This window comes from Plecotus auritus (assembly GCF_963455305.1).
Source record: "Plecotus auritus genome assembly, chromosome: 7".
NCBI classification, from domain to species: domain Eukaryota; kingdom Metazoa; phylum Chordata; class Mammalia; order Chiroptera; family Vespertilionidae; genus Plecotus; species Plecotus auritus.
The window spans coordinates 20,824,819-20,850,062 of NC_137774.1; the positions used below are offsets into that span (position 1 = coordinate 20,824,819).

Sequence of the window (25,244 nt, forward strand, 5' to 3'; positions counted from 1 at the left end):
TCAGCCACCCGCAGGGGAGGAAGGGGCCGTCCCTGAGCCTCCTGGGCAGGACTGGATGGGCATCGGGAGGCCCTGTCCTCCACCCCAGACTGGCGGTGGACGAGCAGCCCCTCACCTTGCTTGATCTGCTTGGTGATGAACTCCAGCTCGGCCATGCTGTGGATGCTGAGCAGGTCACCTCCGCCCCGCAGGCACGCCTTCTTGGACTCCTGCCAGCTGCGCTTCTCGGCTTGCAGGCGGTAGCAGTGGCCCTGGAAGGGCTGCCAGCTGGGCTCACACTCCACCTTCACGTTGGCCCACACATCTGCAGAGACCCACAGGGCCGCTGCTCAGGAATCAAGCCGCCCAGCCTAGGCACTGGCCCACTGGGCATGGCCCCAACCTCATTTCTTCCCCAAACCTATCTCACATCAGCCCTTCCCGCCAGGACAGGTCTGAATGCTGAATGCTGAATGCTGAGGAAAAGATAAAATCCTCCAGGGCCGCTGGAGGCCCAGAGGCAGAGCCCCGGGAGGTGGTGGCGAATTCCACTCAAGACAGGACGGCCCCTCTAGCCGGGGCTCTCAGAGAGAGATGGGCAGGGAATCAGGAGCCTGTTTCCTCTGCTGTAGTGGAGTTTCCTGCTACAAGGTTCAAACTTAGCTCTTGTCCACCTTGCTTAGTAAACGAAACCAATGTCATTATCTCGGATAACATCTACTGGGTGTGGACTCAGTGCTGTTCCTGGTGGTCCAGGATGAAGGGACTAAGGAAATGGAGCCCACCAGGTAGGCGGCCGGTAAAGTCACCCGCTGACTGGCTGGCATCCCTGGCTGGAATTTCTCCACTTGCTACTTCCCCCACCCCCAGCTCCTCTCCCTACTCCCCAGGGCTGACATACTAACTGGTCCCTTCCTCATCCCCACTTCCTTGCATCTCAGTCACCCTCTGGGGAATGGGATCCAAGGGCAGCTGAGACAAACAAGCCCTGGCTTGGACCTTGGCAAAAGAAAATAAGATTTTCCCACACCACCTGCAATGTCAGGCTTGGGCAGGATTCTGCCTGGCTAGGCAGGAAAGCATGTGCCCATTGGAAGAACCGCCCAAGACTGGGATTCTGGGATGCACTCCATTCTGGGAGCCGCTCCTGGGTCCAGCCATCCCATTTCCTGGAGACGCAGCAAAGTGGCAGGGCTGAGAGCCAGAGCGGATCGCTCCGGGGCTTTGGACCTGTCAATCATCTCTGTTGGCCAAGGAGCAAAGACCCCAGGCTGCTGCCCCAGACAGAACCAGCGTTTAGTGGGTGTTCAGACCCCAGGGGCCTGCTTTGGGGTGTAGGAGGAAGGGAGCTCAGGAAATGTGGATGCTTCAGGGGCACGATGTTGCCTAACATGCTTTGAGTGATGAGACTGGGAAGGCAGAAGAAAAACTGCCTAGAAAAATGCCTCAGGCAGAGAGAAGGGGGCTGGGTGAAAAAGGAAGTCCAAAGACACAGACGAATCTGCGGGTTTGTGCGATGACTCGCCACAGGGGCCACGCCAGGGAGACCCAAGGGACAGAGAATTCGGTGAGAGGCCACATCCCAGGGGGACCACAGAGGGGCTAGGCCTGCCCACAGGGGTCCTCCTTCCTTCCGAGAGCAGCTTCTGGAAGACCTGGAATTGGTGCCTGCTCCAGGCTCCCTCCAGCGAGAGGTGGGGCACCCAGGTTTTAAGCCTTTGCTCTAACCCCTAGGAGGTGAAGCGAGAAAGCAGGAGCTGACAGCCCCGAATCAGTGAGTCTTGGGCAACATTTTAATGGTCAGAAGCAGAACTTTCACTCTGTAAGTTCTTTCCTTTTGGTGAGTTTGTGGATTTATTTTTTCTGGTTTTGCTGTATTTTGCTTGGAAAAATTCCCTTTTCACCATTCCCAGGGTCACTGGATTCCTGCAGGAGCCCCTCCAACCTCCGCTGACAAATGCCTTCCACCACCTATGCACCTCCTGGAGGCCCCTAGAGCGAGCTCTATGAATCACATATGTCAGCAAGACACTCCCTGGCTTAAAAGCCTACAAAGGCTCCCACTGCCTACCTGGCCCCACCCAAACTTTTCCCAACAGCCAAGACCCACCTTTCAGGGACTAACTGGCTGCAACCTGCCTTTCTGAACCGTTCTCTCTGAGCCAGTGCTTCTCAAACTGTACATGCGCATGACTCGCAGGTAGGGGCCTTGTGAAATGCAGGTCCTGGTTAAATTAACCTGGGGCAGGGCCGAGACTCCGCACGGATAAGGAGCTCCCAGGTGACCAGCTGTGCTGTGGGGCTCAGGACCCTACTTTCAGTAGTTATATTCCAACCAGACCACTCACCAACCTTAAAAGGCCCCTGTACTTGCATGCCTCCTCACCTTTGCTCACGCAGTTCCCTCTCCCAAGAATGCCCTTCCCACACACCTCTTGATGGCTCTTTAAGCTTTCACTCAACTTGAAAGGCCCCAATCAATGTGACATCCTTGAAACCCACCTCAACTTTCAGAAGCTTACTTCCTTGTCTAGGCATTGCTTCTCCTCTGACATTATTGCACATGTTTTTGTAACAGTACAGAGCTCAGGATGTTCCAGTTGTGCGATGAGGTGTCTGTCACCTCCAACAGACTGTGACCTCCACGAGGACCAGATGAGTAATACCAGCATTTAGCACAATTCTTAACAAATCCCCGGATGAATGAATTAATGGCACTTCCCAATTTGTTCAGACTTTAGCTGAACTGTTAAATAAGAACAGGAGGCCCTAGCTGGTTTGGCTCAGCGGACAGAGCGTCGGCCTGCGGACTGAAGGGTCCCGGGTTCGATTCCAGTCAAGGGCACATGCCCGGATTGCGGACTCGATCCCCAGTGTGGGGCGTGCAGGAGGCAGCAGATCAATGATACTCTCTCATCACTGATGTTTCTCTCTCTCTCTCTCCCTCTCCCCTCCTCTCAGAAATCAATAGAAATATATTTTAAAAAGAACAGGGGGTCACCTTGTGCTCTAAGACTGGGCCATGATGAGCCCCACCCCCACTCCCCACCCACACCTGCACTGGGACCAAGTCTCACCGGGAGGCTCAGGCTGGGCTGGGGCGTTGAGCTTCTTCTTGCACACATAGGGCAGCGCGATGCTGCAGTCGCGGTTCTGCCAGCCGCCGGAGGACTCCGTGCGGATGACTCCACAGTTCTCCTCGCTTGGGTTGTCCGGCTGATCTGTGGGGAGGGCAGGGTGCCAGCACCCCAGGAGAGAGACTCACACCCCTGCCTCTGGAGCCCTCCTCCAAACCTCCTGCTCCCTCGGAAGCACCAGCCAGCTGCAGAAGCCCAGCATTGCGCTCAGCCCGCCCTAACCGGGCACCGCAGGGCCTCACTGCTTTCTCACCTGGGCCCACATGTCCTGAGTTCTGCTCAGCACCTGCTACCAGCCCCACCCGGCATTCCTGGCCAGGCTGCTGGCCCGCTGGGTACAGGGGGCTGAAATCCAGTCCATTGCCCAGGCCCTATGCCCTGAGCGTTAGTTCCTAATTCATACAAATGCATTACATGGGCTAGTGGGGCCCTTCCGGGGGGTGGTGGAAATCTGCCCCCTCCCAGCCCCACGCTGAGGAGACAGTACCTGTGGGGTCCCCAGGCCACCCTGTACCCTGAACCCCATGCCTCACCACTCTCCCAGTTGAGGTACTTGAGGGGCGAGTTGTCCGACCACTGCCAGCCTCCACTGGTGTCCAGATCATTAAGGCCAATCCACAGCGTGGAACTATAGCCAGTGAGGAGCCCTGACAGCAAAACGGTGACAACGAGAAGAAGGTCGTCATCCTCGGCCCTCCTCCTCTTTGCCCCCAACACCATCCTTACCCCCGCAGGCAGAAAGGGATGCCTAGCCTGTTTGGCTCAGTGGATAGAGCATCGGCCTGTGGACCAAAGGGTCCTGGGTTCGATTCCAGTCAACAAGGGCATGTACCTCAGTTGCAGGCTCCTTTCCGGCCCAAGCCCTGGTCCGGGCTCAGGCAGGAGGCAACCAATCAATGTGTTTCTCTCACATCAATGTTTCTCTCCGTCTTTCCCTTTCTCTGTCTTTCCCTCTCTCTTCCACTCTCCCTAAAAATAAATGGAAAAATATCCTCGGGCGAGGATTAACAAAAAGGAAAAAAAAAAAAAAAGAGAGAGAAAAGAAAGGGCTCAGGGTTCTCCAGCGGTAGGGGCAGGTCTCAGGGTCCTGGCACCCTGCCCTGTCCCCAGGCGCGTCAGACCCCCGTCAGCCAGGCCGGCACAGGCTGCCCACCGCCTCACCGTTGATGTAGGTCTGCTCGTGGATCTCGGTGATGCTCAGCAGATCGGCGCCTTGCTGCTCACAGCTGGCCCAGGCCTCCCTCCACGACAGCGTGGACTGGAAGTTAAACTGGTAGCAGCTGTCCGTCAGCTGGTCCTTGTCCCAGAAGGTCTCACAGTCATTACCTGCCACCGTGACAGCCGCACATGGGTTCCTCCCCAGCCCTGGGCGTCAGGGCCTACACAGGGGTCCCTCGCGGAGTGCAGACCACGTGGGCACAGGCTGCTCCACGCTGTGAGGAGGGGCCACTTCTCACCCCAGTCCCGAAAGTCCTGCCGCCCGCACCCTCGGGGCCAGCCTCCCGCCCTGCCGCCCTGCCCTCACTCTTGATGGGGCAGAAGCCCCAGCGCTCGTCCTTGCCGTAGTCCTGGGTGGTGGCACACCACAGGTGCCCGTCCTCGCGCCCCGTGCTGGTGCAGCCATGGAACCACTGGTTGTCGTACTTGAAGGGGATGGTGCAGGGTTTCCCGTGGGAGTTCCCCTGGATGGTGTAGACCTCTGCAAAGAGGGGAGCTGGGCCTTGGCATCGGGACCCCTGAGGCTCCCACCCTCTATAACCCAGGGAGCCAGGAGTGTGCAGGGGTCAGCAGAGGGGGGAAGGGCAGTGACATCAGACAATGGCTTTAAGGCTCCCTCTTCTACCAGATGTCCCAGGGGCCTGGGAGAGGTCCTGCTGCCCATCCCACAGGGCTGGGGAGGGGTCCTCCAATGCCCCTGATGGCTGTCCAAACTCCAGCTGATGAGGGGGTCTCCAAGTCACCCAGAGAGGTCTGAGCCTGAAGGAATCCCTCCCTATTCAGGTCCCTGGCCTGGGGGCTCCACTGTGCACCCCTCCTCCCCAGGTTCCACTCAGGTGGCTTCCAGGAAAAGGATCCCCCAGGATGGAGCTGCCCTCTGGGGGTTACCCTGGGGTCTCCCGAGAGAGTAGGCCTAGGGAAGGAAATTTTACATTATACACTTCTGTGCGGATTGAGGCCTTTACATGTGTATAAATTAATTTTGTAATTTTTTAAAAAAGTAAATTAGATGCTTTGAAGTTCATTTTCTTACTCAAAAATGTTTCCCATTACAATGAAAGAGGAAAAGGCCTTGTCACCCGGGAGTGTGCCCCTCCGGGCTCCAGTCCCCCTGACACTCGGCTGCTAGCAACCTCTCACCATAGTAGGGCCGAGCACATAGATCCTCTTCGCTGCCATAGATGGACCACTGGCCACTGCGGGTCTGGTCGCCACGCTCGGGGGTGCCAGCCTTTGACATGTTGCCAGCACGGCCGCCCAGGAGCAGGTTCAGCTGGTCACCCAGTGTGCGACAGTGCCAGCGAAGATTCATTGCCTCCCGGTCACATTCGTACATGCCCAGGGAGGCTGTGGTGTTGGTGCCCGGCCAGCCTGTGCCCAGGCACTGCATGGTACCCAGGTTGAAGAGCCGGTTCCGGGAGACCCACTTCCAGCGCTGGGCAGGGAGACTGCTACTGCAGCGTGGGGAGACCCTGACTTGCCCGCCCTGGGCCTCCAGGCAGCCCTCCAGTCCGTAGCTGAAGATGAGGAAGACGTTGGGTTCTAGAAAGAAAGGCAGGACATGATGCCATCACAGGGGCTCTCCTGGCTGGCCCCTGATGGCCAGTGCTACCTACAGACATGAACCAGGAGCCTGGTGCTGGATCTCAGCCCTCCGCCACACCCCCACAAGCAAACCCAACTCCACAGGCAAGTGAAGATTTTATGGGAGAGGTGCAGGCATGCACATCACACAGCACATCGAAACCTTTACCCCAGTCTTTACAGTAGCGCGGTTTTCTGCCAAAGTTTTCCAGCCTGGAGTCATTGTCTTGCTCTGTCCCATTGGCTCCATCCTTTCCTCCCATCTAGAATGTCCCCAAACCACTCACTGCCCCCCATACCCAACCTTTCATGCCCCTGCTTAAAGTCCTTTGAAAGGCAACTCAGCATTCTTCAAATACACGTCAAACCCTTTCTCTGAGCCTCAAGATCCTGCATGGTCTGGTCCTGCCGACCAGACTGATAGCAGATGAACTACTCCGCCGGCGCAAGTCACACTGACCTCCTGGCCCTTCCTTGAACAGGCCTGACTGTCCTGCCTCAGAGCCTTTGCACTGTTGGCCTCTGCTTGGCACTTCACATTTCAAAAAAAAAACACATCTTTCGAGAAGCCCTCTATGACCTCCTATTTGAAAGTGTCCACAGTTACTCTCTCTAGCAGGTCCCTGGATTGTAATTCTCTTGACAACATTCATCATTATCTGATCTTTTGTTCAGCGTCTGGATTATTTGCTTCTATTTTTTCTCTTGATCTTTTTCCTGCTGCCTACATGTCTAGTAATTTTTATTATAAGCTGGACATTGTAAATAATGTTATAAGGAGTCTGGAGTTTTAAATTCCATATGGGACCTTGTGGATGACATATTCCAGGGAGTCTGGATTTATCTTCCTAAAAAGAATGCTGCTTTGTTCTGGCATGCAGTTCAATTACTGATGAATCACGCTGATCCTGTAGAGGCTTGGTTTTAGGCTTTGCTAGGGTGGGGTTGTTTGGGTTTTTGCCTTTAGTCTTAGGGTATGTCTCTTAGCCTTCGGTTTAATCATAGGTGAGGCCCTTCTGGAGTTTCAAAGGAAAACTTTAGGCAATTACTAAGCCCCTCTAACTTGGTGGAACTTGAATTCTAGACATTTTCCTCGAACCAGGGAGCAGGGGGGTGGGAAAAAAACCTCTTTGCCTCCCCGCTGCCATTTCTTCCTGGATCCCTTAAGGCCTCACAGTTTAAATAAATTTCTTTATTGATTTCAGAGAGGAAGGGAGAGGGATAGAGAGATAGAAACATCAATGATGAGAGAGAATCATTGATCGGCTGCCTCCTGCACGCCCCCTATTGGGGATCGAGCCCACAACCCGGGCATGTGCCCTTGGCTGGAATCGAACCTGGGACCCTTCAGTCCGCAGGCCGACACTCTATCCACTGAGCCAAACCGGCTAGGGCAAGGCCTCACAGTTTAAACTGCCCGTGCACAGTTTGGCAGTTGCCATGAGCTTGAGGAGCATCTGGAGGGGAACTCTCTATGGCTCCTTCCTCTCCAGAATGTTCCCTCTTGATTTTTAGCTTTTCTGGTGGCCTCAAACTCTGACCCAGTACCACGGCCACTTTCTGTTCAAGCTTTTTGTGGAGGGAAGGGGCTTCCTCACAGGGGGATCTGATCATAAATTCCTAACTGGGCGAGTCATGGTGGTAATCACACCCCAGGCAAATAACTGCTTTAGTAAAAGGCTTATCCTTGCCTTAAGCAAGCCTTGTCCATTGTTTCTGAGCATCTAGGTTAACACTCTTTTCCTTTTCTTTTGGGGGGGATGGGGGTGGTTAACACACCTTTGAAATGTCTGGTTTCAGACCACCCTCAAGAGAACACATAATCTTATTAACTATCCCCTAATCCAATCCCCACCTTGCATTCTCCCAGCTTCAAGTAATCTTCCTTACCTTACCTCCTTAATTCCAAGTGCATAAATAAAAGCAGCAGCAAACTGTCATTTCTTGGAAGCATTTTCCCAGTCTTGAGATCTTGCTTCCAGGTATATCCTCTGTTTAGTGCAAATAAATTTTTATAAACGTTCTCTATAGATTTGGGTGGTCTTACATTGACGTCTTGTAAGAAGCAGTACTCTTGGGGGGGGGGCGGCTTCTGGGGGCCACTCACATCCTCTGCTTCTTTTCTTTCAAATATTTTTTTTCCTCCCCAGCATCTACCTGTTTTTGATTGCTCTCAAACCACTGCGTTTTATATTCATCCTTAGCCTATAAGCACTCTTGCCAGAGGATTAGACTGTGTCAATGTAAGAAACTCCAAAACAGTAGAGAATTGTTATGACTTTATTTGAACCAAACTGATAACAAATGCTGGGCAGCAAAATCTTGAAGACTTAGAAAGTGCTCCAGAGAGTGGCAGTCTTGCGGCTTATTTTGTACATTAGAAACAAAGGAGGAGCTGTAAGGAAGGTTACATGAAATGAACTGGTAGTAGATTCAGGGGGCAGGAGAAAGCAAAGGAGGGGGGAATCTCTGAGATTGGATAAACAGTAAAACGCTGAGCCCAGCCAGCATGGCTCAGTGGTTGAGCATCAACCTATGAACCAGGAGGTCACGGTCTGATTCCCAGTCAGGGCACATGCCCTGGTTTCAGGCTCGATCCCCAGTGTGGGTTGTGCAGGAGGCAACCAATCAATGATTCTCTTCCATCATTGATGTTTTATCTCTCTCCCTCTGCCTTCCTCTCTGAAATGAATAGGAATAAATATATTTTTAAAAAGAGTAAAACAGAGGAACGTACTTCTTTTGCATTGGTGGGTACTGAATAGTTAACAATGAACCTTTACAGCACAGAGAGATGGTATGGGGGCAAAAAGATAAAAATAATGGTGGTCTTGCATGGTGGTCCTGGCCCGGAAAAGATGACTCTGACATTTCAAAGGTGTTATCTTAGAGGGAGAAAGGAGGAGAGACATCGATTTGTTGTTCCACTCATTTATGCACTCATTGGTTGATTTCTGTATGGGCTCCGACTGGGGATTGAATCCTCAACCGTGGCCTACTGGGTGGATGCTCTAACCAACTGAGTTCAGACCATCCAGTGTGGTTACTTGTGGTCTCCGAGTTTGTAAAGCTCACCATGCTGGCCTCCCCTGAGCCTGTCAGTTTAGTATGTGGCCCTTTTTTCATCCACAACTGATATAAGCTATCCTGCCATTTCCAGAACTCATTACCTGACATGTTTTTATTTTCTGTCTCCCTTCTTGTTCATAAACTCCTGAGGACTTTCTCTGTCTTCACCACTGGATCCCCGATACCCATAACTGGCTGACATACAGTAGTGCTTAATACATACTGAGTGAACAAAGGAATGAACCTCAGGCCTTGATACCACAACTCACCAGTCTATCTTTCTGCTCTCTGTCCCAGCTGCCAGATTAATCTTTCTAAACAGCACCCACAACTCCTGTTCACTGAGTGCTCAAAACATTGGGCAGGAAGGCAGGGCAGGGACCCTGGTCACTCCACTCTTCAAGAGTACCAGGCTGGGGGTCCTCTCTGGGCAAGACACAGCTGACCTCTGAAGCGCCTTTAAGGTGACTGACTGCCACAGCTACTCATCCTCCTCGGGGCCCCTCCCCTCAACGTATTCTTCCCCTTCCAGCAAGCCACCTAGGACCCTAAACTGGACCCGGGACTTGACCCAGGCTTGCCGAGCTTGCTCTAGGCCCTAGGCAGGCGTCCTCAAACTACAGCCCGTGGGCCACATGCGGCCCGCCCAGGACATTTATCCGGCCTGCCAGGTGCTATCCTGCCATTTCCAGAACTCATTACCTGACATGTTTTTATTTTCTGTCTCCCTTCTTATTCATAAACTCCTGAGGACTTTCTCTGTCTTCACCACTGGATCCCCGATACCCATACTCTGCAGCTGGGACAGAGAGCAGAAAGATAGACTGGTGAGTTGTGGTATCAAGGCCTGAGATTCATTCCTTTGTTCACTCAGTATGTATTAAGCACTACTGCCTCTCCTGCTTAGCAGCCGACTTGTCCCGGGCCCGCAGTGCGCATAGGAATTTGTTCATAGTTTTTTTTTTTTAAACTATAGTCCGGCCCTCCAACGGTCTGAGGGACAGTGAACTGGGCCCTGTTTAAAAAGTTTGAGGACCCCTGGTCTAGGGTATGGGGATATGGTTCTCAGAAACTCCACTGCAGTCAGTTGTAATAGAAAGTGGCCCTCAGCAGGGGGTAGGGAAAGGGCCTGGGACCGGAAAAGGGAGAAAATAGTGCTTGCTTTCACAGAAGCTTCTCAGAGATGGAACTGGACAAACTGGACAGTACAACCCAAAACATCACGGGAGCCCACAGCAACCCCGGGGGACAGTTTTGTCCCCTCCTCCTCGAGCAGAAAACTCTCACGTGGACCACAGCGATCCCAGCCGGGCTGTGCAATGGTAACAAACGGCAAATGAAAGGGACCCGTGCCAGTCGGGAGAGGCAATCCCAGCATCAGGCCACCTTCCCCTCACTTGACAGATGAGGAAACTGAGGCCAGAGAGGGAAAGAGATTAGGATGCCCAATTGCAGTACCTCATTTTCCTCTAGTGTCACATGAACCACGGCTGCAAGTCCCCTCCCTCCTCTGATGTTCTGGGTTCAAATCCACATATCTTCCTGGAGTGCCTGCTATGTGTGTGGCACGTCCCAGGCAATACTGGGGCCATGAGCAAGCACAAAGCACTGTCCTAGTTAGAGAACACTAGGTGTACCGGTTAATAATGCGGATTTTCCCAATAGATGGAGTTGCACATATGTTGATATATAGGCGATTTGATATGTATGCTATGTTGTTGTATTGCTCCTTCAGATTACCACTTGTTCCAATCGATGGCACACTCACTTTCTGAGCAGCACTTCAAAACGTACGAAGAAGTGGAAAATAGGGTCTCTGAATGGTTTGCCTCAAAACAGGAAAACTTCTATTGGGACGGTACCCACAAATTACCTGAAAGATGGGGGAAATGTGTGGCTAGCGATGGACATTACTTTGAATAAAGCACTTTGGATGTTTCTCTTAAATTTATCGTGTTTTCTTTGGATTACAAAATCCGAATTATTAACTGGTTATAGTTAATCCACTCTATTAACCGGTTAATAATTAATCTGCATTAACTGGATAATTAATCTGCATTATTAACCGTAATAATGCAGATTTTGTAATCAAAGAAAACACGGTAATTTCAAGAGAAACATCAAAAGTGCTTTATTCAAAGTAATGTCCATCGCTAGCCACACATTTCCCCCAACTTTCAGGTAATTTGTGGATACCGTCCCAATAGAAGTTTTCCTGTTTTGAGGCAAACCATTCAGAGACCCTATTTTCCACTTCTTCGTACGTTTTGAAGCGCTGCTCAGAAAGTGAGTGTGCCATCGATTGGAACAAGTGGTAATCTGAAGGAGCAATACAACAACATAGCATACATATCAAAGCGCATATATATCAACATATGTGTAACTCCATCTATTGGAAAAAATCCGCATTATTAACCGGTATACCTAGTAGTGGGTTTGGATACAGCAGGGCATGAGGGCAAAGAAGCCCTTTAAAATCCGGGTGTTTGGGGGGGCAGAGGAGGGAGCTGTGCCTTCGGAGGGCAGGGAGACTCCCTGAAGACACTAAGGATCTGGAGGAGGCAGAAGTGAAGACTGCAGGTCACAGAACTGCCTTGGCAGCCAATGAGAAAAGGATGAGGAATTTGGGAGCAGAGGGTCCCAGGGAATCTGCCAAGCTGGAGGCCAGGGGGAGGGGGGTGGGGGGGGGAGCTCTGGGAGAGCATTTTCTACCGCAAGTTGAGAGGAGGCTGTTTCTCCAGGGCCCAATGGAGAAAGAGAGCTTTGGCTGAGCTCAGTCCACAAGGGGATAGGGAAGGGAGTGGAGGCGTTTCGAGAACTGACTCTGTTCTTTGCGTCCATGCTTTCAGCAAACCTAAATGGAGCAGCAGAGAGGGTTCAAAGTAGGGAGGCCTGATGTCCCGATCCCCCCCTATCACCACATGGTCTGGTAGGCGCTGGGCTCTGCATGGAAAATATAAAGATATACAATCCTTGACCACCTCATTGACTGCTCATAGTCTCTGGCCTTTGTTTTATCTGCTCAGCAAACTTCCCATCCCCTTAGTATTATTTATAAAGAATTTTCCTGTACCTCTGGCTACGTGAGGGCATACAAAGCTCACTCTTGGCCATTGAGAGTGTCCATCCCCTGGCCACAGTGACTGGGCACAAACTCAAACAGGGCTGTTCAGAGTCCTCCCCTGAAATACATGAAATGTTGTCTCTGTTGAGATTGCTAAGCTGGGGCTGTCAATGGCCATGCTTCCTGCCATGAGACCTTTCTGCTACAGGCAAGAATGGGGATAACATAGAAGGAGACGCAGAGTTGAGACGGAAGGAGAGGGATGAGTCCTAGTGGTGCTGACCAGCTAGTCCCGATCCCAAATTCTTGCAGCTCTTTCTGATCATTTACAGCCACATTCTTTTTTTTTTTATTATTGATTTGAGATGGAAAGAGAGAGGATGGGCACGAGGGGCGGGGAAGGGGAGAGAAAGACATAGATTTATTGTTCCATTTATTTACGCATTCACTGGTTGATTTTTGTATGTGCCTTGATGGGGATGGAACCAGCAACCTTGGGTATCAGGCCAACACTCTAATCAGCCCCCGGGCCAGGGCCACATTCCCCCCACACTCCCATTTAATTTTGCTGAGCTTGTTTGCACTGGATTCTGTCCTTGTGACCAAAAGAACCCTGATAAACACACAGGCCCATGTCGGGAGCCAGAGCCTCTCTCCCTGTCTGGAACGCAGGCTAAGTTTCCTTACACCCCTGGCCGCCCTCTGTCAGACCAGTAATGAGTTTCCTGGGCCTGCTGCAGCCTCTGGGCCACGTGGGGGTAGTTGATGCTCGGAGGCTGGACCCCACCCCCTCCTCCTAATCATCCTCTGGCTGCTCTCCACCCTCCCTCCCCCAGCTCCGCCCCCAGGCTTCCTCACTCATGCAGATGACCAGCATTTGTGAAGCACTGTACTGGGTACTACAGGGAAATCAAACAATATGCCCTCGTGAGGTTTACAATGAAACTGGAGAGGCACAACTCACAAGCCATCCATGAAAGTTACAAGCAACACATCAAGTGTACAAAACAGTCAGGACGTGGCTGGGGGTGAAGGTGTTGCCAGAAATGGGTTCTCCAGAGAGCTGAAGTGTGACAGGAATCTTTCTGGTGTGTAGCCCATACTTCCTTGCTTCTCAGACATCCAGGTCACCATCCTGGACATCTGTCCCTGTGCTCAGGCAACTGGGTTTTGTTTATTTATTTATTTTTAAATATTTTTATTGATTTCAGAGAGGAAGGGAGAGGGAGAGAGAGAGAGAGAAACATCAATGATGAGAGAGAATCATGGATCAGCTGCCTCTTGCACGCCCCCCTATTGGGGATCGAGACGCAACCTTGGCATGGGCCCTTGACCAGAATCGAACCTGGGACCCTTCAGTCCACAGACTAATGCTCTATCCACTGAGCCAAATGAGCCAGGGCGGCAACTGGGTTTTAAAGCTACTTGTTCCACATTGAGTGACCCGTCTCCGCCTTGCCTGTTGTGGTCACTGTCACCCCCTTTCCTTTCCCGTCTGCTATAAGAGACACGCAATGCTTTGGCGGAGTCCTGAGGCTGAATGCAAAGGCTGTCTGGCTGTCTCTCAGGAGCAAAGCTCTCAGCTGTCCCTGCAGCTTCCCGGACTCAGCCGCACAGCAGAGGCAGCCAGAGGTCTGACCTCGGATAAGACGGCTGTTCTCCATTACAAGTTGAAGACATCATGCTGCAGGCAGCGCAGAGGAAGTTAATTCTAGCACAGTTCCTGGCACGCAGCGCTCTCTCAACAAGAATCTGCTGAATGAGAGGCATGTCAAACAAAACCCTGAAAGGCGCGAGCAGAGACAAGGACAAGCTGGGTGTTCGGAGCAGGGGGAACAGCAGGAACAAAGGCTGGGGACCCTGTGACCAGCCTGGCTCAGCTCCTAGAGAGCTGGAATCAGGGGCCAGCTGGGAATCAACTAGATTTGTCCCCGAAGGTGTGGGAGGGTGGCCTCCAGCCCATGAGCCTCTCCTTAAGCCAGCCACCCCTCCCAAGGCCATGCAGAGGCAAGGGGTCATCCCAGGGAGAGTCAGGGGCCACCCACAGGGCTGCCAGCCAAGAAGAGCAGCTGTTTTCAATGAGCAGCTTGGCCCTGAGGCCAGGCCTGGAAATGTCCCTGAGTCAGCAGAAGCTGCCAGCCCCGCCCTGCGGAGGGCCCACCCCGGGGAATGGGTACCACACCCTGCAGCACCTCTGCTCAAGGCTGTATCCATGCCCATGCCCATGCAGCACAGGGGCCCGCATATGGGGAGTGGCATCCCTTCTAGAGAGGGCAGGGGAGTCCCATGGCACGAAGACCCCATTCCCTGCCCAACTGTTCAATATTTCCACTATAATTCCGGGGTACTGTGGGCTCCCCGCTACCCTCCACTCTCCAGGCTTTTCACACTCCTCCCTGCTCCCCAACAGCCCCTCCATTTCATCCAGGACAAACTGCTAGCCCTCCACTGCTTAAAGTGCCTGTGACTAAAATCGAACAAAAGGCCGCATTTCTATTTACTGAATTATTATATATATATATATTTTTTTTTTAGAGAAAGGAAAGGAGGAAGGGGAAGAGAGAGAAACATTGATTTGTTGTCCCACTTATTTATGCATTCATTCGTTGATTCTTTTTTCTTTAAATATGTTTTTATTGATTTTTAGAGAGAGAGAAACATCGATGTGAGAGCAGAGCATGGATAGGCTGCCTCCTGCACACCCCTCAATGGGGATGGAGCCCACCACCTGGGCATAAGTTGCCGCTCAACCACTGAGCCACACCAGTCGGGCCATTGGTTGATTTCTGACAGGAGATGAAACCCACAACCTTGGGGTATGGGGATGACGCTCTAACTGAGCTACCAGGCCAAGGCTATCATTCATTTCTAGAGATGCTCTTCCCCCCCGCCCCCCGCCCGTGTATATTTTACAACTGTGATATGCTTTGTTCTAGGACGTTAAAGCAAACTCTGGCAGGGAATGGCTTGCCACCTCCACCTAATAAGTGCAAGAGAAGGGGATATGATAGGGTGGAAATTCATGTGAATTCAGGGAGGCAACTTTCACCCTCCCAGGCTCTGTCCAGTTGCCCTCTCCCATAGGCACACAGGCGGTGCCAGCTCAGAGCGGCTGGCCTCTGGGGCTCTCTGGAACACAAATCCTCACCTGCCTTAGCCTTCTCTTGGGTTTAATGGTGTTTCATCTCACTCCCCTGCTGGTTTTTTAAAAATGTATTTTTATTGATTTCAGAGAGGGAGAGGGAGAAAAAGAAACATCAATGACGACAGAGAATCCTCGATTGGCCGCCTCCTGCATGCCCCCTACTGGGGATCGAGCCCGCAACCTGGGCATCAGCCCCTGACCAAAATCCAAGCCGGGGCCCTTCCGTCCACAGGCCGAAGCTCTATCCACTGAGCCAAACCAGCTAGGGCCCCTGCTAGTTTCTATTCTCACTAAAACATCAAAATCTCTGCAGGCTGTCCTTTCCCAGGACCCATCTTGCAGGATGAAGTCAGGGAGCTGCTGATCCTCGATAGAACGGTTCTGCCTCTAACCTCTGCCCGCTCCCGGGCAGTCCCGCGCGCCTTGCTCCCCTGCCCTTTTCCCACGGCTCTACCTCACCGGAGCATCCCAGGGGCGAGCACACCTTGACCCCTTTCCTCCTTCACCCTGCCCGCAGGACGTGAGGCGCTGGGACCACTCTGTCCTCTGGATCTTTGCGGCTGCAGCTGCGCCCCCCTGCGCAGTGCGCCTCCTTCTCCGCAACGCGCCCCGCCTCCGCGGTGAAAGCCCCCTCCTCGGCTAAGCACCCCCCCTCCACCGCGCCCCCGCGGCTGCACACCGCCTCCTCCGCCGCGTGCCGTTCTCCACTGCACCCCCACTTCAGCCATGCGCTGTCCCTTCACGACCTGCCGCCCTCCCCGCATCCTCCGCACGCCCTCTCCAACGGGTCCCGGAGCATTTCGGCGCAGAGCCTCCCCCGAGGTCGGCCGACTCCCCAACCCAACTCTGCAAACGCCCGGTCGGCACGGCACGGCCCGGCGCCGTCTGCTAGCCCGCAGCCAAAATAAACAGCGCAAAGCCGCTTCCTTCCCCGAGGGGCAACTTTCACAGCGGCGGCGGGCTCCGGTCGCGGCAGGAAGTGGCTTTCTGAGCCAGCACAACCCAACCTCGCTGACCCGGCCGCGAGGGCAGGACTCCGCAATCCCCACGGGAGCGGGGCCCGCTCCGCAGTTGCCATTGGCACGGAGCGCACGTGGGTGGGCCGGTCCACGCCCAAGCGCAGGAATCACCTGCAACTGGCAGTGAGCGCATCACCCGCAACGAGGCCCACCTACTCGTTAAGGCAGCACCCCCTCGCCCCCCTCCGCCAGGCCTCTGCTCAGCCACACTAGTTTTAAAATCGCTTACAGGAGAGCCCTCTGGGACCCAACCGCAGCACCAGGTTAGGTGGTCCACACTTGGTTGACTGAGGATGAACTGATGAGTAAGAGAATACTGGAGACACCCAGGCAAATTTAGACAGTTGGTGTCTGTTTTTGTTTTAGTTCTGACAACGTGGCCTGCAGAGGTGAGGCGGAGGAGGGGGGGGGGAGGGGGAGATAGGAGGGGGAGTATACCTTAAAGCTAAAATAGAAGTACTGCAAAGTCAACAGAAATGAAGAAAGAACCTTTGAGGCCTTTCTGTATTTTCTAACTTTCCATAGTGAAATCAATATTTTTTTTTAAATATATTTTATTGATTTTTTACAGAGAGGAAGGGAGAGGGACAGAGAGCTAGAAACATCGATGAGAGAGAAACATCGATCAGCTGCCTCCTGCACACCCCCCACTGGGGATGTGCCCGCAACCAAGGTACATGCCCTTGACCGGAATCGAACCCGGGACCCTTGAGTCCGCAGGCCGACGCTCTATCCACTGAGCCAAACCGGTTTCGGCGAAATCAATATTTTTTAAAAATGTAGCTTCCCACTCACAAAAAAGCAATGCGTAGAGAATTCTACTGAAATGGAATAATTTGTGAGAAATTGAAGTTTCGAATATAAACATTTTGATTCACAAGAAAACTTTCATGAACAATTTCTAGATAAGTCTTTAAATAACAGAAGAGCAGGGATTCCCAACTCCCTACACAGGAGGCCCTCACTGGTAAGCACCCTGAGAGCTCGGGTTCATCCTTCACTGGCCTCGGGGCACCACCTGGAATCACAGGACACGTCTGTGGGATGACAGAAGGACTATGAAAGGAGGGATCTTAGATTTATCTTGTCAATCCTTTACAAAGCGGACACAGTAACACGGAAAGGCTCAGTACTTGTCCAAGGATATTCACACAACTGGAGCCAGGACCTTTTCATTCGGACTAAAACTTGCTAAAGTCCTAAACAGCATAATGCCAGTGTTTGCTTATGTAAGCTAACCATGGAATGTACGGTCTCCTATTGAGAATGAAAAGGAGAGTTGGTGATAATTACACCAGTACAAGCTTGCATCGGGACTCGCCCAGGCACTCTAGGCCATATGGTCACCCTGCACTTACAGAAGGAGACCAGTTAGAGTTTATCATCACACAGGTTAAAGTTTACTATGTGTTTACTAGGTACCTAGGTACCAGGCACGGGGTTCCAAGGCTTTGTCTTCAATCCTCTTGTTAATCCTCACAGGGACCCTCAGAAGTAAGTAAAATTCCACGTGGCAGATGAGGAAACTGAGATCAAACACCCTGACAACACTGTAATAAGGGTGGGGTGAGAGGCCAGGAAGGCTGGTTCCAGAGCTGAGCTCCAAACAGCTGTTCCAGGTACTTGAACCTATAACCCACACGCAAGTTGTATTTGACCTTCACCGTGTGTGAAAGAAGTGAGCCAACATTTAAAACTGGAGAGATTTCACATATAAAGCTAGACTTCCAGCTTCTCTTGGAAATACTGAGAGGCCTGACAACACTGAGCCAGTGTGCCTGCAGGGAGGGGCTCACCAGCTTGCCACAGTCCCCACCCATCCCTTCTGTGCCCCACACGCCAACACTGAGGTGGAATGAGAGTGGCCAGACATTATCATACTTGTGCTGCCCTGGTTGGTGTGGCTCAGTTGGTTGAGCATCATCCTGTGTGCATGCACCAAAAGGTTTCAGGATGTTTCTCTCTTACATCGGTCTCATTCTCTCGCTCTCTCTCTCTCTCCCCCCCTCCTTCCCTCCCTTCCTTCCTCCGCCCTCTCCCCCATCTTGGGTGAGGCAGAAAAAAAAAAAAAAGAATGTGCCTATTTCAAGCTGAAAAGAAAAGAGGTGGAGTGAGTTTCTCTAAATTAGGCTCCATTGCCCTGCAACCACAGTGTCCCTGGGACATGCCACTTACCTGTTACAAGATGTGTCTGAAACACAGCACAGTATGATTCCGAGAAAGCACCTTTCACAACCAGCTTTTGCTCTGCTCACTGGCAATTCCCCAGCCTGACTTGGTGACATTCAAGGATGACTTGTTTGGTTCTAAAAGCAAAGCGTGGCCCTCTTTAAAGTTAACTGAACTTAGACCCTTTTTTGCTAGGGAACCTTCAGGAGCTCCCTAAAAACGATATGCCCAAGATTAAACACATGCTGTCTCCTGCAAGGACAGGCCAACGGGACCTCCCCACACCTTCTCTGGAGACACCGTGGTGGAGGTTCGCTCTGGAATCTGGACCCACCCAGGTTCAAACTCTTTATGGGCCCTGAGCTGGCTGCCTCATTTCTTCGAGCCCCACTGTAGGGAGGACATTAATTAAGACCCATCTCATGGGTTTCTGGAGGAAACACGTGAAGATACACTGTACCCGGTAAGCACTAACATTTCATTATTTTTGTGTGTTTTTTTATATTTAAGCAAGACCCTCCTTTGTGACTGGGGCCCTGAGCTCAAGAATCTATGTTTCACAGCAGAGAGCCTGGGAACCAGGCTTAGCAAACACTGCAATTTGGAAAAGAGAAAATTACAAGAGGAAATAAGGCCAAGGACTCGAGTGTTTAAGCTGCTCTTCAGAAGAATTCAAAGAAAAATAAATCCACGGTCCAGCTGTGGAGTCCTCCTCCCATTCCCGTGGGTGCCTGGTCCCTGGCAAGCATCGTTCGTTCCTGGCCTCTGCACATTGGAACCCTTCCTCAGGTGTGCCGGGAAGGGAGCTGCAAGGAGGCCACGGACAGCGTGGCAGGGAAGCGTCGGGGGGACTTGGGGGCGGGCAGGGCAGCCTGGGTGTCCCGCCACATCCTGGTTCTGCAGAAATAAACTCCAAGGGCAGTCACAAAGGGAAAATGAGGTCACAAAGTGCACAGCTGGAAGAAAGAGAGTGAAAGGTGGTGGGGTAATGCCAGCACCACTTGGCATGGCAAATGCTGGGACAGGAGGGGGAGGACAGAGACTGCATGGGACCCTCACTGGGACTCAGGCAGTCACGGGGCAGTGGGGCCCCAAGAATGGGAAGGAGAAAAGGGGTGGGGAGCATGGGCTGAGAATCAAGATCTAGCCTAAGAGTTCAGGTCTGATTCTGCCATCACAACCTAAATGACCTTAGGGAACTCAAAATATTTTCTTACCTATAAACTGAATTGTAAAATACCCTCACCGGCTCCTGGTGAGATCGACAGGGAGAGATCTACAGGAATATTGACATGATCCTTTTAGGGTCTCCCTCCCCCATTCAATGAGCAGGAGCTGTGTCTTCTCCTCTCCTCTCCCCAGTTCAGATCATACAACAGGTGCTCAAAACATGCATGTTGAACTGAGCGGGACCAGGGGGGGTGGAAAGGCAAGCTGCCCTGTGCCCTATGGGCAAGGGTTTCACATCCTCTAAATGATACCCTCCTCTAAAAACAGATCCACACACGGACAATGAGAAGGAGGGAAACATGAAATTATTTCCTGTGCCAGGAGGTTTGGATTATACGTAACTTTCCATTATATTATTATAATGTTTCTAGAGTAAATAAAATGGAGGGAAGGGAGGCACAGGGGGCATTTTAAGATCTCTGAAGCAACACAAGCTCTCTGCATTTCCCAGAGTCCAACTCGGGGCTCAGAGTTCCCGTTCAGTGAATTTAACTTGCTTGGTCCTGAACAGCCACACACGGTCATACGCACAACACCCCACGACCACCACCGCCCATACAACATGACAATAGACCTGACATACGAAGGCATGCAAGCACGGGTCTCCTCACATTCCTTCTCGTTCCCCACTCTTTTTCTGATTTCTCCCATACATTTTTAGGACCATAAAAAAGGACTGCTCCTACAACCATCACTGTTCCTCCCTCCCTGACATTAATTAAAAATCAATGGCGTGGTTAAGAGAGTTCGGGCTGGGTTTCGGTTCCCGCTCTTGAACTAGTCATTTGACCTCTTCAGGCCTCGGCGTCCTCATCCGTTGAGTGGAGAATGTACTCATGTTTACCACACATAACAATCACTGAGCACCTCGCCTGTGCCAGCAGGCACCCCGTGGGCATACTGCCCCACACAGCCCGAGCTCGTGGTCGAAGTGGCTCCAGCGGGCAACCCTTCTGAAGGAGATTTTGGCAACGCATCTCAAAAGCGTTCAAAAACACAGACCCTCTGACCCCAGAATTCACTTCTTAGAAATTTAACTTAAGGAAATAACGAAGAGTCTATGCAACGGACTTTGGGTGATAATAATGTGTAATATAGATTCATTAGTTACACAAAAAAGTACCACTCTAGGGGGGGGGGATGTTGATAATGGGGACATATGGGAAGTCTCCATACCTTCCTCTTAATTTTGCCGTAAAACTAAGATCGCTCTTCAAAAAATTCTTAATAAATTAGCAGACTGAAATACAAAACAAAACAAAAACAAAAAAACACAAAGAATCTATGCAAAGACTTAGCTACACAACCTTATTTATTATAGCAATGATTGGGGGCAAATTAATGTCCAATGATTTGGTGTTGATTGAGTAAATTGAAATAATGTCACATAATAGAATATGAACATAATGCAGACAATAGAAATTAATTTTAAAAAGAGTATTTAGGTGTGGACAGAGCTTTACGATCTGATTTTTTTTTAAATATATTTTTATTGATTTCAGAGAGGAAGGAAGAGGGAGAGAGAGACAGAAACATCCATGATGAGAGAGAATCATCGATCCGCTGCTTCCTGCACGCCCCCACTGGGGATCAAGCCCACAACCCAGGCATGTGCCCTTGACCGGAATCGAACCTGGGACCTTTCAGTTTGCAGGCCGACGCTCTATCCACTGAGCCAAACTGGCCAGGGCACGATCTGATTTTTAAAAACTGAATGTACAGCCCTGACCAATGTGGCTCAGTAGGCTGGGTGTCGTCCTGTGCACCAAAAGGTTGCCAGTTCCATCCCCAGTCAGGGCACATACAAGAAATCAACCAATGAATGCATATGTAAGTGGCACAACAAATCCATCTCTCTCTTTCTCCCTCTCCCTCTCTCTAAAGTCAATAAATAAATAAAAATATACTCCCCAAATAAAAATGTTAACTGAACAGCAAACAAGGGAAAGATATTTGTAACAAATAGGGCAAGAAACTCACAAAAGGCAATGAGAAAAATATAGAGGCCCTGATCATGTTAAGGTGCTAAAACCTGAAGAGAGAAGATAATCAAGGTTATAAACAGATGGTTCACCAAGAAGAACTTTCCAGGTCTAAGAAGCTTATGGAAAATGTGGAAGAGCATTTAGAATACTAAAGTAATGTTCTTATTTGCTGGATCTGAGTGTTGGTTCCTTGGGTGTGTTCAGTTTGTGAAAATTCAGTGAGCTGAACATTTATGATGTGTTCACTTTCCTGTATTTATATTATACTCCAAGAATTACAATTTTTTAAAGCAAGAATGGATAAACACAAAAAAGAAATTGGGTGGCGGAGGTGGGGTGGGTGGGAAAGAGAGAGGGAGACAGAGGAGAAGCATGTAAGACAGTACTGGCATTCCTCAGAGACACAGCGGTTCAGTTCCAGACCACCGCAATAAAGCGAGCCACAGTGCATATAAACGTTATGCTTACCCTATTCTGTAGTCTATTAAGTGTGCAATAACATTATGTCTAAAAAGTAATGCACTATACATACCTTAATTTTTTAAAATATATTTTCATTGATTTTTTTTTTTTTTAGAGCAAAAGGAAGGGAGACAGAGAGAGAGAAACACTGATCAGTTACCTCCCATACGCACCCAACTGGGGACTGAACCCACAACCTGGGCATGTGCCCTGACCGGGGAATCAAACCAGTCAATTTCTGGTGCACAAGATGATGCTCAACCAACTGAGCCACTCTGGCCAGGGCTGTACATACCTTAATTAAAGAAATACTGCCCTGGCCAGTTTGGCTCAGTGGATAGAGTGTTGTCCTGAGGGCTCAGGGGTCCCGGGTTCGATTCTGGTCTAGGGCATGTGCCTTGTTTGCGGGCACATCCCCAGTGGGGGGTGTGCGGGAGGCAGCTGATCGATGTTTCTCTCTCATCGATGTTTCTAGCTCTCTCTCCCTCTCCCTTCCTCTCTGTAAAAAATCAGTGGAATGTATGTTAAAAAAAAAAAAACTTTATTGCTGAAAAATGCTAACCATCATCTGAGCCTTTAGCGAGTTGTAATCTTTTTCCTGATGGAACATTTTGTCTCGATGTTAATGGTGCTCAATGATCAGGGTGGTCGCTGAAGGTTAAGGTGGCTGTGGTGATTTCTTAAAATAAAACAACAATGGCCCTGGCCACTTTTGTTCAGTAGTTGGGGCTCAGCCCTCGGACTGAAGGGTCACGGGTTTAAATCCAGTCAAGAGCCGGATCTTAGTTGCAGGCTTGATCCCCAGCCCTGGTTGAGCAAGTGCAGAAGGCAGCAGATCAATGTGTCTCTCACACATCGATGTTTCTCTCTTTGTCTCTCCCCCTCCTTTCCACTCTCTCTAAAAGTCAATGGAAAAATATCCTCGGGTGAGGAGAATTAACAAAACCAACAAAAAGACAACAATAGCCCTAACCGGTTTGGTTCAGTGGATAGAGCGTCGGCCTGCAGACTCAAGGGTCCCAGGTTCGATTCCAGTCAAGGGCATGTACCTTGGTTGCGGGCACATACCCAGTGGGGAGTGTGCAGGAGGCAGCTAATCAATGTTTCTCTCTCATCGATGTTTCTAACTCTCTCTCCCTCTCCCTTCCTCTCTGTAAGAAATCAATAAAATATATTTTAAAAAAAAAAGACAACAATAAAGTTTGCCACATTGATGGACTTTTCCTTTCACGAACAATTTCTCTGAAGCATTCGATGCTGTTTGATAGCATTTTACCCACAACAGAACTTCTTTCAAATTGGAGTCAATCCTCTCAAATCCTGCCACAGCTTTATCAACTAGGTTTATGTAATATTCTAAATCCTCTGTTGTCATTTGAACAGTCTTCCCACCATCTTCACCAGGAGTAGACTCCATCCACAAGAAGCCTTTAATCATGAGATTCCAGCAATTCGCTCCCATCTTCAGGTTTCACTTCTAATTCTAGTTCCTTTGCTATTTCCATCACGTCTGCAGTCACTTCCTCTTCTGAAGACTTGAACCCCCCAAAGTCATCCATGAGGGTGGAAATCAACTTCTTCCAAACTCCTCTGTTAATGTTGATGTTTTGACCTCTGCCATGAATCACAAATGTTCTTAATGGCATCTAGAATGGTGAATCCTTTCCAGAAGTTTTTCGATTTGCTTTGTCCAGATGCATCAGAGAATTCACTATCTATGGCAGCTACAGCCTTACAGTAGGTATTTCTTACAGACGTGAAAGTCAAAGAACAAGAAAAAAACAAAACAACAGATGTGAAAATTAAAGTGACTCATTGACCCATGGGCTGCAGAATGGATGTTTTGTTAGCAGGCATGAAAACAACATTAATCTCGTACATCTCCAACAGAGCTCTTGGGTGACCAGGTGCATTGTCAGTAATATTTTGAATCTTCTTTTTTTTTTTTTTTTTTTTTCGGAGCAGTGTATCTCCAGTGGGCTTAAATATTCAGTAAACTATGTCATAAACAGATATGCTGTCATCCAGACTTTCTTGTTCCATTTATAGAGCAGAGTAGATTTAGCATAATTGTTAAGGGCCCTAGGATTTTCAGAATGGTAAGTGAGCACTGGCTTCAACAAAAAGTCACAGCTGCGCCAAAACCGGTTTGGCTCAGTGGCTAGAGCGTCGGCCTGCGGACTGAAGGGTCCTGGGTTCGATTCCGGTCAAGGGCATGTACCTTGGTTGCGGGCACATCCCCAGTGGGAGGTGTGCAGGAGGCAGCTGATCGATGTTTCTCTTTCATCGATGTTTCTAGCTCTCTATTCCTCTCCCTTCCTCTCTATAAAAATATCAATAAAATATGTTAAAAAAAAAAAAAAGTCACAGCTGCATTAGCCCCTAACAAGAGAGGCAGCCTGTCCTTGGAAGCTTTGAAGCCAGGCACGGACTTCTCTCTAGATATGAAAGTCATAGATGGCATCTTCTTTCAACGTAAGGGTGTTTTAGCTACATTGAAAATCTGTTGTTTGGTGTAGCCATCTTCCTTACTTATCTCAGCCAGATTTTCTGGATAACATGCTATAGATTCTGCATCAGTACTTGCTACCTCACCTTGTACTTTTGTTATTAAGACTAGAAGCCTGGTGCACCGAATTCATGCACGGAGGGGTGAGTGAGCCTGCACCCTCTCGCAATCCATGACCACTGGCTACTAACTGCTCGCCTGCCTGCCTGATCGCCCCTAACCCCTCTGCCTGCCTGCCTGCCTGATCACCCCTAACTGTTCACTGGGGGGCGGGGCCAGCCGGGGCAAGGGGTCATGGTCATTCTGGTCTCTGGTCATTCTGGTCGTTCTGATGTTTCAGTCACTAGGCTTTTATTATATAGGATGGCTTCTTTTTTGTTGTTAATCCTCACCTGAGGGTATTTCTTCCATTGATTTTTAGAGAGGGTGGAAGGGAGGGATGGAGGTGGGGAGAGAGAGAAAATAATGCTGATGTGAGAGACACATCAATTGGTTACCTCCCCGCATGAGTCCCGACCAGGGACCAAGGATTGAACCTGCAACCCAGGTATATACCCTTGACCAGGAATCAAACCTGAGACCTTTTGGTGCTTCTTCTTTTTTTTTTTTTTAATATATTTTATTGATTTTTTACAGAGAGGGAGGAAGAGGGATAGATAGTCAGAAACATCGAT

The 25,244-nt window shown here is 50.4% G+C and overlaps 1 protein-coding gene across 2 annotated transcripts in view; it reads right to left on the reverse strand.

Annotated features, from left to right (window-relative positions):
• The window catches only part of MRC2 (mannose receptor C-type 2), a 58,976-nt gene that overhangs the window by 19,748 nt on the left and 13,984 nt on the right, over positions 1-25,244 (reverse strand). For both annotated transcript variants that reach the window (XM_080680899.1, XM_080680900.1), the window contains exons 2-7: positions 5,475-5,876; positions 4,642-4,815; positions 4,278-4,442; positions 3,650-3,763; positions 3,057-3,200; positions 116-304 (exon numbers count right to left, since the gene is read on the reverse strand). In XM_080680899.1, coding sequence (XP_080537025.1) covers positions 116-304; positions 3,057-3,200; positions 3,650-3,763; positions 4,278-4,442; positions 4,642-4,815; positions 5,475-5,876 — 1,188 coding nt within the window. The remainder of the gene's footprint in view (positions 1-115; positions 305-3,056; positions 3,201-3,649; positions 3,764-4,277; positions 4,443-4,641; positions 4,816-5,474; positions 5,877-25,244) is intronic.